Source organism: Mustela erminea, chromosome 13, assembly GCF_009829155.1.
Source record: "Mustela erminea isolate mMusErm1 chromosome 13, mMusErm1.Pri, whole genome shotgun sequence".
NCBI lineage: Eukaryota > Metazoa > Chordata > Mammalia > Carnivora > Mustelidae > Mustela > Mustela erminea.
Window position 1 is genome coordinate 65,687,444 of NC_045626.1, and position 14,837 is coordinate 65,702,280.

General features: G+C 43.3%; 4 protein-coding genes and 2 gene segments (V, D, J or C); all 6 read right to left on the bottom strand.

Moving 5' to 3' along the window:
- The window catches only part of LOC116571642 (immunoglobulin lambda-1 light chain-like), a 487,065-nt gene that overhangs the window by 112,452 nt on the left and 359,776 nt on the right, over positions 1–14,837 (bottom strand). The window lies entirely within an intron of this gene.
- The window catches only part of LOC116571649, a 146,006-nt gene that overhangs the window by 110,600 nt on the left and 20,569 nt on the right, over positions 1–14,837 (bottom strand).
- Positions 1–14,837, bottom strand: part of LOC116571641 (immunoglobulin lambda-1 light chain-like) — a 1,068,967-nt gene that overhangs the window by 104,489 nt on the left and 949,641 nt on the right. The gene's annotated exons all lie outside the window — the stretch shown is intronic.
- Positions 1–14,837, bottom strand: part of LOC116571643 (immunoglobulin lambda-1 light chain-like) — a 569,629-nt gene that overhangs the window by 100,355 nt on the left and 454,437 nt on the right. The gene's annotated exons all lie outside the window — the stretch shown is intronic.
- LOC116571639 overlaps positions 1–14,837 on the bottom strand; it is a 248,716-nt gene that overhangs the window by 80,964 nt on the left and 152,915 nt on the right.
- Positions 1–14,837, bottom strand: part of LOC116571638 (immunoglobulin lambda-1 light chain-like) — a 1,139,351-nt gene that overhangs the window by 75,643 nt on the left and 1,048,871 nt on the right. For 7 of the 22 annotated variants that reach the window (XM_032309762.1, XM_032309753.1, XM_032309745.1 and 4 more), the window contains exons 1-2: positions 1,862–1,966; positions 1,191–1,478 (exon numbers count right to left, since the gene is read on the bottom strand). The exons of 10 other annotated variants lie outside the window; for them this stretch is intronic. In XM_032309762.1, coding sequence (XP_032165653.1) covers positions 1,191–1,478; positions 1,862–1,907 — 334 coding nt within the window. In that variant the 5' untranslated portion in view covers positions 1,908–1,966. Of the gene's footprint in view, positions 1–517; positions 520–1,180; positions 1,479–1,861; positions 1,967–14,837 lie in introns of those variants that run through there. 5 more of the 22 variants (XM_032309759.1, XM_032309754.1, XM_032309760.1 and 2 more) reach the window with 4 other exon arrangements.

Here is a 14,837-nt window from a genome sequence, read left to right on the forward strand (position 1 = left end):
GAAGGCTTCTTGGGCAAAATGTGTGTGTGTTGAGGGGTAGAATTGAGAGATCACTCCTTGAGTGTGTCACTCCCATAGATGAATATCTTCTAGACACTCTGGAGGAGGAGGCAACTGTCCCAATGTCACTCATTCACAATCAGGATAGATGTGACCCTCCAACTGTCTGTCAGAACCCAGAACACCTAGTGTGTCTGCATGTTTCTCCTTGTATAGAAATAGAAGAAAGGATCTCATCTGGTGGAGACTGGACATGCATCTTGTGGATTTTGGGGAGGTATCCCAGCTTTGTGGATATATCAAGTGGCCCCCTCTGTTCCCTGAGGAAAGTCTCCAGGATGCTGGCCATGTCAGATTGGGTTCCTGGAAGCAGACTCTGAGATAGGGAAGTGCATGTGTAAAAACCTGGAAGGAGAAGGGAAATGAACCTGGGCAGAAGGAGAGCGACCCACAGAGAGTGAGCCATCTGATCAGCCTCCTTCTTCAGGGAGCTCTCCACCTGGGGATTTTTCAGGACATCTGAACCAGAGGGAGGGCCTTGGGCCCTGGGCCTCTGAGATCATTCACCTGAACCTCTCTGAGAAGGGACAGAAACCCGGGGAAGCAGATCTCTGAACCAGCAGCATTTTCTAGTGAGGAGCTCTCCTGTGAGCGGCCAGGGGCTCCAGGAAGCAGTGGGTGCATGTGTGAGCCCAGAAGAGGGGATATGGGTGACCTCTCAGTGTCTACTGTACCCATCTGTTCCACTTTGGTAGAGGAGGGTCCTCTCATGGCTCCAGAGCTTCAGGAACTCAGCTGAGCTGGGACAATTTGAACTGTAATCCTGATCAGTCGGGAGAGCATTAGCTCACGATCACCACTTGGAAATGGTGAGATCATGACCATTGGCCAAATGTCTCCCTGTGTCTTTTTTCTACCCAGTCCCTCTGTGTGCAGTTGACACCCCGGCACAGAGAAGCAGGCAGCCTAGTGCTGTCGGCTGTAAATGCTCTCCTGACCTCCCTGTGCAGAGCTGCCTGGAGGGCTGGATGGGGAGGAAGGTCTGGGGATCTCAGATGAGGGGACCTGGGCCAAAAGTATTCCCTGCTCTGTGCACAGGCCTCCTGGAGCTGGAGGAGAGTGTGACACAGATGGGGAAGGGGTTTCTGTCTCACTTCTCCATCTGCCTGTGTCACTGTGAGCATTAGTACTGCTGTCCCACACCTGACAGTAATAGTCAGCCTCGTCCTCAGCACGGGTCCCGCTGATGGTCAGGGTGGCCGTGTTCCCTGAGTTGGTGCCTGAGAACCGGTCAGGGATCCCTGATGGCCGGCTGCTATCCTTGTAGATAATCAGCACAGGGACCCTGCCTGGCTTCTGCTGGTACCAGTGAGCATATTTACTCCCAATGTTGTTTCCCCCACACGTGATCTTGGCCGTCTGTCCCAGATTCACCGATAGTGAGGGTGGTTGAGTCAGCACATACGAGGCCATGGAGCCTGCAAGAGAGAAGATGAGAGGTAGGTTGCAGCCAGAGTATCACCCCCTGGACACTACCACCCCTGGTTTAAATCCCAGTGATTCTCTAGATAATTCCCACCCTGATGTCCTCTTCGTTCTGGGGCCCATGTGCTGGCCTTGTGGGTAGAACCTTTGAACAAATGAGAACCATTCCTCCCATTTCCCTGGGCAGGTGCAGCCCTTTTGGGGTCAGACAGAGCCAATGATAATAGTGGGAAGAGATTACACCCCATAACCCCCTCATCTCAAAAGATGGTCTTGAGATCTTGCCCCTCAGTGGCAGTCCACTGCTGAGCTCAGAGTCAGGGCCAGGAGTGTCCCAGAACCTAGGGATAAGGAGGTGTGAGCCTGGCCTCAGCACCTGTGCAGTGAGCCAGGAATCCAAGGAGGAGAGGGGTCCAGGCCATGGCGCAGGTTCCTTGATTTTGCTCCCCGAAGCTCAAGGCTGGGCAGTGTTTCTCCTGGAACCCTCTTATCCTCTTGCTGGAGACACCAGCTGGTTATGCAAATGAGCCAGAGCTCAGGGACTGCTGCTGAGGAACCTTGTGGTTTTAGAAATGAGCTCAGCTACTAACAACACACACACACACACACACACACACACACACACAAATGGGCCCAGCTCCAAGGGACACAGAGATGGGAGGGCAGCTCCTGCAAACCCATCCTCAGCCCAGCTGATTCTCTTTCCCCTGTGTTTCCGTAGCCTGGGGTCCAAACTCTATCCCTCTCCATGTCCTGACCTGGCTCCTGGGGAGGCATGGTCACAACTGAGCTGTGAGGTGGAGTCTGTCTGCATTTTCTGAACCCATCATAGAATGTTTCCTCTGTAGGTACTAGAGGATCATGGGTCAGTGTGTGTCCTACTTCTGGTTTATATTGTGAGCATCAGAACAGGAACAAAATCCCTCCCTTGCCAGGTGCACATGGAGTTTTAGGGAGCCATTGATGTGCTATAGGTGTCCGTGCCTAGGAGAGCTCCTGGGGCAGGTCATAGATGCTGTTCCTCAGTATCCCCAAGGTGCCCTCCCTGACAGAGACAGACCTAGTGCTTGAGCAAGGATTGACAGTGACAGAGTGTAGCAGGAATGGGGTGGGGTGGAGCGTCATGAAGTCCTGGACGTGTGCTAGAGCCCGAGACAAATTCCACAGGATAGAGATGAAAGACCCGAGTCAGAATTTTACATCTGTCAAAGGTGATAGTGTAGTAAACCTATACCTTTACCTTCTGGTCTCAGGTCCTGGTAACCAATCCTTCCAGCATGGAGCACTGGGTGTGGTGAAAAAAATAATGAATACTGTTATGCTGAAACAAACAAACAAACAAACAAACAAATCCCTGAGGCTTTGCCAGGCGATCTCTGCTTCCCCCTAGTGGCCGCTCCACACTGGCAGCAGGAAGTTTAGGGAAATCTTTTGTCCAGGTGGAGATTCATGACCCAGTGCTCACATCCTGATTCCCCTTGATCCATGCACTGCTGGCATGCATCCTCCAGGGGAGGATTTGCTCGTCTTTGTGGGGTTCCTGCCAGCATCAAGACTAGGTATAAGGCGTCAGATTACCCATGACAATAGGAAGAGGCTCATGTGAAGAGAAGGCAGCACCCATCTGAGGTATCAGGGCTCATGTCTCTGGGGTGGGGGTGGTGATGGTATGGTTTTGGGGCTGAGCACCAGGAGACACAGGACTCAGGGACTGTTTCACTTGATCTGGCTGCTGGACTACCACATAGTCTGATTATAGCTCCTGCTCCAAGGACAGAGACAGTAGGACACTCAACCAACAAAATCTTATTCAAACCCAACTTGTTCTTCCATAGGTTTCATCCTGGGATATCAGTGCAAATAAGACACAAGTCTTTCTTGGGTTCCTGCCTTGGGCAGAACAGCACTGGGGACACACCATCATCAACCCCATCTACCTGCATCTTGTCTTCTATAATCTTTGAGAAGCCCCACTATTTCTCAATTGTGTCTAGATCAGCATTGACCTTGTGGCCCAGAGCTAGCCCACGGATGTGTCATTATTCTGGGGATCTTTCTGGGAAGATTTGTCCATGAATGAAAGAAACTGACTAGATTTATGAATGTTCTTTCTCTTGTCCTCATGACTGATAGCTGGAGCTGCAGCAGCCATCCTGAGGTCTGTTGTCAACAACAAGACAAAGCAAAGTCTCCATAGTCACAGTGGTGGGAGACACAGTGAGAGGATTTGGGACCTCAGGGAATGGTTGTACCTGAAGAACCACCATCTGACTTCAGACTTACTTCTGTCTGCCAGAAAATAGCTGCTTGAATGTTCATGCTTCCGACTGATATGGGCATTCATTGCATTAAAAACTTCTACTCCAGTAGGGGATAATAAGTAATACAAATCAATCAGTTATTTAAATGATAAAAGAACCTGGACAGTGTTGGGATTGTGCAGAGAATGAAATGACATCAGACAAAATGACCGGCATGTCATGTGTGGGGAGAGGCTGCAGGAAGCTTCTCTGCAGAGGGGACTGTGTGGCTGCTGTCAGGATGGGAAAAAGGGACAAGAACTGAAGTATGCTTGGAGTCTGTCCCTGTGGGGAAGAGTCTGGTTTGTGAGAGGATGTGGGGACAGTGAGGACCTTAGGTGTCTGGGATTCTATGCTAGTTGAGTTCCAAGGCGATATTTTCCCATAGGTTATAAAATCGGGGACAGGTGTGGCTGATGTGTTAGAATTCTCATGTTATATGTTTCCAGGGAAGGTGAGTCACAAGAGGAACCCTGCGTGAGCCTCCCTGCAAACTGAGTGGGAAGCAGGAGCTTGTTTGTAGCTGACAGTGACCATGGCTTTTCCGTGCCTCACTTGTGTGTTTGTGACACATGACATCAAATTCTTGTCACACACTCCTTTCTATCATGTACTGATACACAAACATATATATGAATATACTTGTGAGTGCTTGTGCACTTATATACTAATTGTGCCTGCTGTGTATATGTTGAAGATGTATTTGTGTACATATATGCCGATAAATATGACATATACACATATGTTTTCTAGAGATTTTGAACTCTGGATTGGATGTCAAAGTTGTAGTTTTGGGAATCTTTGCATTTTAGGAGACAGGTAGTTCCATTTTATCACCAATGGTAAGGTGTGTGTTGTTACCATAATGAATGGCAGGATCAAGTAGTAATCAGACTCATCACTGGTTTCAATCAAAGACTTTGTCCCTAGATCTGAAATAGATGGGCACCTTACCATTTTTTTCTTGCATGTGTGTTAGTAGAAAGCTCCCACTGGCACACACTTTGGCTTGCTACTGAAACTTAACAGAGACTGTAGGTTCCCAATTCACCACTAAGTAACTATGTGATTGAGCTGCCTGCACAAACTGTGTTATCAGATCAACCATGCCACGGAACTGGGCATTCATAGCAGCTCTCCAACATCAAACATAAGAGGCAAATTTGAGATCAGACTTCCCCAGGTCCTGAAGGCACAGGGGAGATGCATGAGGAAAAGGCCTGACGGCCATGACACCAACACATACTGCATTGTCTTTGCTCTGTCTGGCACAATTATGACCCAGTGGGGACAGTCCTATGAACAGCTGATCCAGAGGAAAAACCGTGGTAGGTTTAAGAGTTTCCTGTGTGATGTGTAGCCAGCTCTGCTAGTTAACAGTCGTAGTCCTCCAGCTGTCATCTGGGACAACCCTGCACAATATGGACAATTTTTCAATAAGGCAACGTTTGAGCAGGGTAGTTTGTTTATTTCACCTGGGCAGAGAGAAGGACAGAGTGGCTTATTTCTAACCTATCTTCTCTGACTCAGTTTGGCTGGAAGGTTCGAGCCTTGGGAGGAATAAAGGAAAGTGGTAAAAGATGTTTGAGGAAGAGATATGTGAGGAGACCCCACCCCCAAATGAACACAGAGCTATTTGTGTTCATGAGAATGCCCAGAAGTGTGAGTCCTCAATGGGAAATGGTGTTCATACTCAGGTGGATAATGTGACACGTCTGGGGACAGTGTTTAGCTTTCTTTTGCATCCACTCTTGAACTTGCCCAGTGGGCCAATAGCAGAGTGGCCATGTTGCAAGTTTTTAGATTATTCATGGGATAATCCCTAGGTTTGTCCCCTCATAAAGCTGACATGACTGTGGCTACTTCTGAGGGACCAATCTTCCAAGAGCAGAGACCAACTCAGAGTCCCCAGGATGAGACCATTCCCTTAGGAATAAGCCAGGAGCCTGGTGGCAGATGAATGACATTAGACTTGTTCCATCATGGAAGCGATCACTCTGTTCTTGGTGGAAGAGACCTTTACTCTGGATGGGAACATGCTTTCTTTGACTGCAGTGCTTCTTCCCAAACTCTGACCCCTGGACTTACTGAATGCCTCACCCACTGTTCCAGTATTCAGTGTGGTTCTGTCCAAAGCTCACATTTCACCTCAGAAAAGGACTGTAGTGTGCTGATGCACACTATGGAATGTGTGGTTCTACACATTCTACAGTGTGGAATTCACTGGTTCTACCATGCTCTGCAGCATTCAAAACAGCTGGCTGGAATGATGGACTACTGGCCTCTTACATACTTTTTTTACTGTCCATTTACATGCAACACCTTGTGGGACTGTGGCAAGATTTGGCAGGAGGTGATATTTACACTAAATACGTGTCTTATACACAATGCTGTTTCTCCCATAGCCAGCATTGATGAGCCAGGAATGAAGAGGTAGAATTGGGAATGTCCATACTCACTGATCTTCTGGGTGACCCACTGCATAATTTTCACTCCTTGTACCATTAACATACACTTTGCTGCCCTAGAGGTTTTAGCGCTAAAGAAGAATTGCTTCCATCCCTAAACACCACAGTGATTCTGTTCAGTGGAAAGTTGAGACTTTGCCTTGTCACTTTGAGCTTGTCTTGTCTGCACATGGACATCTTTCTGTCCTTCCAGCCTGATCTTTCATCCCCAGCCACTATCCTAAGCCAGAAAACATGACAGCATCATCCTGCCTCCTGCACAGGCACCCCTGATCCACATGGCGCAGAGGCTGCCTGGGGGGCTGTGTTGGGAGAGAGGTCTGGGAATCTCGGACCTGGAGTCCTGGACCAGACCTCTGTTCTTTGTCTACAGTCCTCCAGGGACTGAAGGAGAGTGTGACACAGAAAGGAAGGGGGATTGTGTCTCACAACCCTGTCTGGCTCTGTCACTGTGAGCATTGCTGTTGTCCCACACTTGACAGTAATAATCAGCCTTGTCCTTGGCCCTGGTCTTGCTGGGGTTTAGGGTGGCTGTGTCTTCCAAGTTGGAGTCTTAGCATCAGAGAATCCCTGTGGAGCACTTGTTATTGTCATCTATGACCGGCCAGGGTCCTGCCCTGGCTTCTGCTGGTACCACTGTACACTGAAGATTTCTATACCATCTCCCTGACAGGTGATCATGGATCAGGGAAGCTCTGTTTTTAATTTCTTGAGGAATCTCCACACTGTTCTCCAAAGTGGCTGCACCAACTTGCATTCCCAGCAACAGTGTAAGAGGGTTCCCCTTTCTCCACACCCCCTCCAACACATGTTGTTTCCTGTCTTGCTAATTTTGGCCATTCTAACTGGTGTAAGGTGGTATCTCAATGTGGTTTTCATTTGAAACTCCCTGATGACTAGTGATGATGAACATTTTTTCATGTGTCTGATAGCCATTTGTTTGTCCTCATTGGAGAAGTGTCTGTTCCTATCTTCTGCCCATTTTTTGACATGATTACCAGTTTTGTGTGTGTTGAGTTTGAGGAGTTCTTTATAGATCCTTGATATCAACCTTTTGTCTGTACTGTCATTTGCAAATATCTTCTCCCATTCTGTGGGTTGCCTCTTTGTTTTGCTGACTGTTTCCTTTGCTGTGCAGAAGCTTTTGATGTTGATGAAGTCCCAAAAGTTCATTTTTTGCTTTTGTTTCCTTTTCCTTTGGAGACATATCTTGAAAGAAGTTGCTGTGGCTGATATTGAGGTGGTTACTGCCTATGTTCTCCTCTAGGATTCTGATGGATTCCTGTCTCATGTTGAGGTCTTTTATCCATTTTGAGTTTATCTTTGGTATGGTGTAAGAGAATGGTCGAGTTTCATTCTACTACATATAGCTGTCCAGTTTTCCCAGCACCATTTATTGAAGAGACTGTCTTTTTTCCACTGCATATTTTTTCCTGCTTTGTCAAAGATTATTTGCCCATAGAGTTGAGGGTCCATATCTGGGCTCTCTACTCTGTTCCACTGGTCTATGTATCTGTTTTTATGCCAGTACCATGCTGTCTTGGTGATCATAGCTTTGTAGTAAAGCTTGAAATCAGACAACGTGATGCCTCCAGTTTTGTTTTTCATTTTCAACATTTCCTTAGCAATTCGACGTCTCTTCTGATTCCATACAAATTTTAGGATTATTTGTTCCAGCTCTTTGAAGAATACCGGTGGAATTTTGATCAGAATGCCATTAAAAGTATAGATTGCTCTAGGCAGTATAGACATTTTCACAATGTTTATTCTTCTGATCCATGAGCATGGAATGGTCTTCCATCTTTTTGTGTCTTTCTCCATTTCTTTCATGAGTGTTCTGTAGTTCCTTGAGTACAGATCCTTTACCTCTTTGGTTAGATTTATTCCCAGGTATCTTATGGCTCTTGTTGCTATAGTAAATGGAATTGATTCTCTAATTTCCTTTTCTGTGTTTTCATTGTTAGTGTATAAGAAAGCAACCGAATTCTGTACATTGACTTTGTAGCCTGCCACATTACTGAATTGCTGTATGAGTTCTAGTAGTTTGGGGGTGCAGTCTTTTGGGTTTTCCATATAAAGTATCATGTCATCTGCGAAGAGATTTTGACTTCTTCATTGCCAATTTGGATACCTTTTATTTCTCTTTGTTGTCTGATTGCTGTTGCTAGGACTTCTAGAACTGTGTTGAACAAGAGTGGTGAGAGAGGGCATCCTTGTCGCATTCCTGATCTCAAAGGGAAGGCTGTGAGCTTTTTCCCATTGGGGATGATATTTGCTGTGGGTTTTTCATAGACAGATTTTAGGAAGTTGAGGAATGTTCCTTCTATTCCTATACTTTGAAGCGTTTTAATCAGGAATGGATGTTGGATTTTGTCAAATACTTTTTTTTTGCCTCAATTGAGAGGACAGTGTGGTTCTTCTCTCTTCTCTTATTGATTTGTTCTTCTATCACTTTGATTTGCAAATATTGAACCATCCTTGCAACCCAGGGATGAATCCCACCTGGTCATGGGGGATAATCTTTTTAATGTGCTGTTCGATATTTTTTGCTAGGATCTTGTTGAGAATCTTAGCATCTATATTCATTGGGGACATTGGTCTGACATTCTCCTTTTTGGTGGGGTCTTTGCCTGGTTTGGGGATCAGGGTAATGCTGGCTTCATAAAAAGAGTCTGGAAGTTTTCCTTCTGCTTCAATTTTTTGAAACAGCTTCAGGAGAATAGGTGTTATTTCTTCTTTGAAAGTTTGGTAGAATTCCCCAGGGAATCCGTCTGGTCCTGGGCTCTTGTTTTTTGGGAGGTTTTTGATCACTGCTTCAATCTTGTGACTAGATATCAGTCTATTCAGGTTGTCGATTTCTTCCTGGTTCAATTTTGGAAGTTTATAATTTTCCAGGATCTATCCATTTCATCTAGGTTGCTTAACTTATTGGCATATAACTGTTGATAATAACTTCTTGTAATTGTTTCTCTTTCCTTGGTGTTAGTGTGATCTCTCCCTTTTCATTCATAATTTTATTAATTTGGGCCTTCTCTCTTTTCTTTTGAATTAGTTTGGCCAATTGTTTATCGATCTTATTAATTCTTTCAACAAGCCAGCTTCTAGTTTCATTGATGTATTCTATTGTATCTCCAGTTTTATCTCATTGATCTCTGCTCTAATCTTGATTATTTACCTTCTTGTGTGTGGAGTTAGCTTAAGTTGTTGTTGATTCTCCAGTTCTTTAAGGTGTAGAGACTGCCGGGGTATTCTGGATTTTTCAATTTTTTGAGGGAGGCTTGGATGGCTATGTATTTCCCACTTAGGACCACCTTTGCTGTATCCCATTGGTTTTGGACTGAAGTGTCTTCATTGTCATTGGTTTCTATAAATTGTTTTAAGTTCTTCTTTGATTTCCTGGTCGATCCAAGCATTCTTAAGCAAGGTGGTCTTTAGCTTCCAGGTGTTTCTGTTCCTTCCGAACTTTTCCTTGTGGTTGAGCTCCAGTTTCAAAGCATTGTGATCTGAGAATATGCAGGGAATAATCTCAGTCTTTTGGTATCAGTTGAGCCCTGATTTGTGACCCAGTATGTGGTCTCTTCTGGAGAAGGTTTGCCCTCGAGAAGAATGAGTATTCTGTTGTTTTAGGGTGGAATGTTCTGTATATATCTAAGCAGTCCATCTATGAGGTCAGGTACAATGTGCCATTCAATGCTCTTGTTTCTTTGTTGATTTTCTGCTTGGATGATCTGTCTATTACTGAGAGTGGCATGTTAAGATCTCCTACACTTAATATATTTGTATCAATATGACTCTTTATCTTGATTAATAGTTTTCTTATGTAATTGGCTGCTCCCATATTGGGGGCATAAATATTTACAATTGTTAGATCTTCCTGGTGGATAGTCCCTTTAAAAGTTATGTAGTGTCCTTCTGTATCCCTGACTAAAGTCTTTAGTTTAAAATCTAATTTATCTGATATGAGAATTGCTATCCCAGCCTTCTTTTGAGGCCCATTGGCATGAAAGATGCTTCTCCATCCCTTCACTTTCAGTCTGGATGTATCCTTAGGTTCGAAATGGGTCTCTTGTAGACAACATATGGATGGGTCCTGTCGTTGTATCCAATCTGCAACCCTGTGTCATTTTATGGGCGCATTTAGGCCATTCACATTGAGCGTGATTATTGAGAAATACGTTTTTTATTGACATCGTGTTACCTGTGAATTCTTTGTTTCTGTAGATTTTCTTCATATATTTCTGTTCAATAATATTCTTAGGTTTATTCCTCTTTTATAGAACCTCCCTTAATATTTCCTGCAATGTCGGCTTGGTGGTCACATACTCTTTTAAAACTTGCTGGTCTTGGAAGGTCTTTATTTCTCCATCCATTCTGAATGTCAGTCTTGATGGATAAAGTATTCTTGGCTGCATGTTCTTCTCATTTAGTGCCTTGAATACATCTTTCCAGCCCTTTCTGGCTTGCCAGGTTTCTGTGGACAGGTCTGACATTATTCTGATGGGTTTTCCTCTGTATGTAAGGAATTTCTTTGCTCTAGCTGCTTTCAAGAGCTGCTGTCTACAATTATGATTCATCATTTTCACTATCAGGTGTCTTGAGGTCTTTCTAGATTCTCTGATCGTGCGGGGAGACCTTTCTGCCTCTAGGACGTGAATGCTGGTTTCATTCACAAGATTGGGAAAATTTTCATGGAGAATTTGTTCAGCTATATTCTAGTCTTCTTTCTTTCTCCTCCCCATCAGGGATTCCAATAATTCTGATGTTGGAACGTTTCATGGCGTCATTTATTTCCCTAATTCGGTTTTCATGGCTTCTAAGCTGTTTGTTCCAGGCTTCCTCCTGAACCTTTTTCTCTGTCTCTTTGTCCTCCAGATCACTAATTCTATCTTCTGCCTCAGTTACCCTAGCTTTTAGAGAATTTAGATTATGTTGGAACTCATTGAAAACATTGTGAACATCATCCCTGGTGGCTTTCACTTCCATTTTGTCATCCATGGCTTTCTCCACCGTAGCTATTGCCTAGATACTTGTTAGCCTGAATTCCCTTTCTGACATACTGTCTATGTCCATATCCAATAGCTCTGATGGAGAGGGCCCAGTCTCTGAATTTTTCTTCTGCTGGGCATTCCTCCTCCTAGTCATTTTGTTGAGAGAAGGGTGAACGGATGTGTAGCTGAATGTATTGACTGTGACCACGGTGCTGGCAAGGTGCACCCTCGAATGAGCAATCAGGAGTCCCCACCCAAAAGAAAGAAAAAAGAGAAAAAGAGAGAGAGAGAGAGAGAGAGAGAGGAAAAAAAGAAAGATAAAATAAAAGAGAAGGTCCAGCCCAAATGGGCCCCAAGATAAGATTTATGAAGTATACAAACAAAAACAGACAAACAGAAAGACCAAAAAAAGTAGATGATAAGAGAAAATAAATAAATAAATAAATAAGAACAACAAAAAAGAACCTTGTCAAAAAGAACCCCAAGTGACACTATATCATACTCAAAGGGTCTGTCCAACAAGAAGATCTAACAATTTTAAATATCTATGCCCCCAACGTGGGAGCAGCCAACTATATAAACCAATTAATAACAAAATCAAAGAAATGCATCAACAATAATACAATAATAGTAGGGGACTTTAACACTCCCCTCACTGAAATAAATGGACAGATCATCCAAGCAAAAGATCAACAAGGAAATAAAGGCCTTAAATGACACACTGGACCAGATGGACATCACAGATATATTCAGAACATTTCATCCCAAAGCAACAGAATACACATTCTTCTCTAGTGCACATGGAACATTCTCCAGAATAGATCACATCCTCGGTCCTAAATCAGGACTCAACCGGTATCAAAAGATTGGGATCATTCCCTGCATATTTTCAGACCACAATGTTCTGAAGCTAGAACTCAACCACAAGAGGAAGTTTGGAAAGAACCTCAATACATGGAGACTAAACAGCATCTTTCTAAAGAATGAATGGGTCAACCGGGAAATTAAAGAAGAATTGAAAAAAATCATGGAAACAAATGATAATGAAAATACAACGGTTCAAAATCTGTGGGACACAACAAAGGCAGTCCTGAGAGGAAAATATATAGCGGTACAAGCCTTTCTCAAGAAACAAGAAAGGTCTCAGGTACACAACCTAACCCTCCACCTAAAGGAGCTGGAGAAAGAACAAGACAGAAACCCTAAGCCCAGCAGGAGAAGAGAAATCATAAGGATCAGAGCAGAAATCAATGAACTAGTAACAAAAAAACAATAGAACAAATCAACAAAACTAGGAGCTGGTTCTTTGAAAGAATTAATAAAATTGATAAACCCCTGGCCCGACTTATCAAAAAGAAAAGAGAAAGGACCCAAATAAATAAAATCATGAATGAAAGAGGAGAGATCACAACGAACACCAAAGAAATACAAACTATTATAAGAACATACTATGAGCAACTCTATGCCAATAAATTTGACAATCTGGAAGAAATGGATGCATTCCTAGAAACATATAAACTACCACAACTAAACCAGGAAGAAATAGAAAGCCTGAACAGACCCATAACCAGTAAGGAGATTGAAACAGTCATTAAAAATCTCCAAACAAACAAAAGCCCAGGGCCAGACGGCTTCCCGGGGGAATTCTACCAAACATTTAAAGAAGAACTAATTCCTATTCTCCTGGAACTGTTCCAAAAAATAGAAATGGAAGGAAAACTTCCAAACTCATTTTATGAGGCCAGCATCACCTTGATTCCAAAACCAGACAAGGATTCCATCAAAAAAGAGAGCTATAGACCAATATCCTTGATGAACACAGATGTGAAGATTCTCACCAAAATACTAGCCAATAGGATTCAACAGTACATCAAAAGGATTATTCACCACGACCAAGTGGGATTTATTCCAGGGCTGCAAGGTTGGTTCAACATCCGCAAATCAGTCAATGTGATACAACACATCAATAAAAGAAAGAACAAGAACCATATGATACTCTCAATAGATGCTGAAAAAGCATTTGACAAAGTACAGCATCCCTTCCTGATCAAAACTCTTCAAAGTGTAGGGATAGAGGGCACATACCTCAATATCATCAAAGCCATCTATGAAAAACCCACCGCAAATATCATTCTCAATGGAGAAAAACTGAAATCTTTTCCGCTAAGGTCAGGAACACGGCAGGGATGTCCATTATCACCACTGCTATTCAACATAGTACTAGAAGTCCTAGCCTCAGCAATCAGACAACAAAAGGAAATTAAAGGCATCCAAATTGGCAAAGAAGAAGTCAAATTATCACTGTTCGCAGATGATATGATACTATATGTGGAAAACCCAAAAGACTCCACTCCAAAACTGTTAGAACTTGTACAGGAATTCAGTAAAGTGTCAGGATATAAAATCAATGCACAGAAACCAGTTGCATTTCTCTACACCAACAACAAGACAGAAGAAAGAGAAATTAAGGAGTCAATCCCATTTACAATTGCACCCCAAACCATAAGATACCTAGGAATAAACCTAACCAAAGAGGCTAAGAATCTATACTCAGAAAACTATAAAGTACTCATGAAAGAAATTGAGGAAGACACAGAGAAATGGAAAAATGTTCCATGCTCCTGGATTGGAAGAATAAATATTGTGAAAATGTCTATGCTACCTAAAGCAATCTACACATTTAATGGAATTCCTATCAAAGTACCATCCATCTTTTTCAAAGAAATGGAACAAATAATGCTAAAATTTATATGGAACCAGAAAAGACCTTGAATAGCCAAAGGGATATTGAAAAAGAAAGCCAAAGTTGGTGGCATTACAATTCCGGACTTCAAGCTCTATTACAAAGCTGTCATCATCAAGACAGCATGGTACTGGCACAAAAACAGACACATAGATCAATGGAACAGAATAGAGAGCCCAGAAATAGACCCTCAACTCTATGGTCAACTAATCTTTGACAAAGCAGGAAAGAATGTTCAATGGAAAAAAGACAGCCTCTTCAATAAATGGTGTTGGGAAAATTGGACAGCCACATGCAGAAAAATGAAATTGGACCATTTCCTTACACCACACACAAAAATAGACTCAAAATGGATGAAGGACCTCAATGTGCGAAAGGAATCCACCAAAATCCTTGAGGAGAACACAGGCAGCAACCTCTTCGACCTCAGCCGCAGCAACATCTTCCTAGGAACATCACCAAAGGCAAGGGAAGCAAGGGCAAAAATGAACTATTGGGATTTCATCAAGATCAAAAGCTTTTGCACAGCAAAGGAAACAGTTAACAAACTCAAAAGACAACTGACAGAATGGGAGAAGATATTTGCAAATGACATATCAGATAAAGGACTAGTGTCCAAAATCTATAAAGAACTTAGCAAACTCAACACCCAAAGAACAAATAATTCAATCAAGAAATGGGCAGAAGACATGAACAGACATTTCTGCAAAGAAGGCATCCAGATGGCCAACAGACACATGAAAAAGTGCTCCATATCACTCAGCATCAGGGAAATACAAATCAAAACCACAATGAGATATCACCTCACACCACTCAGAATGGCCAAAATCAACAAGTCAGGAAATGACAGATG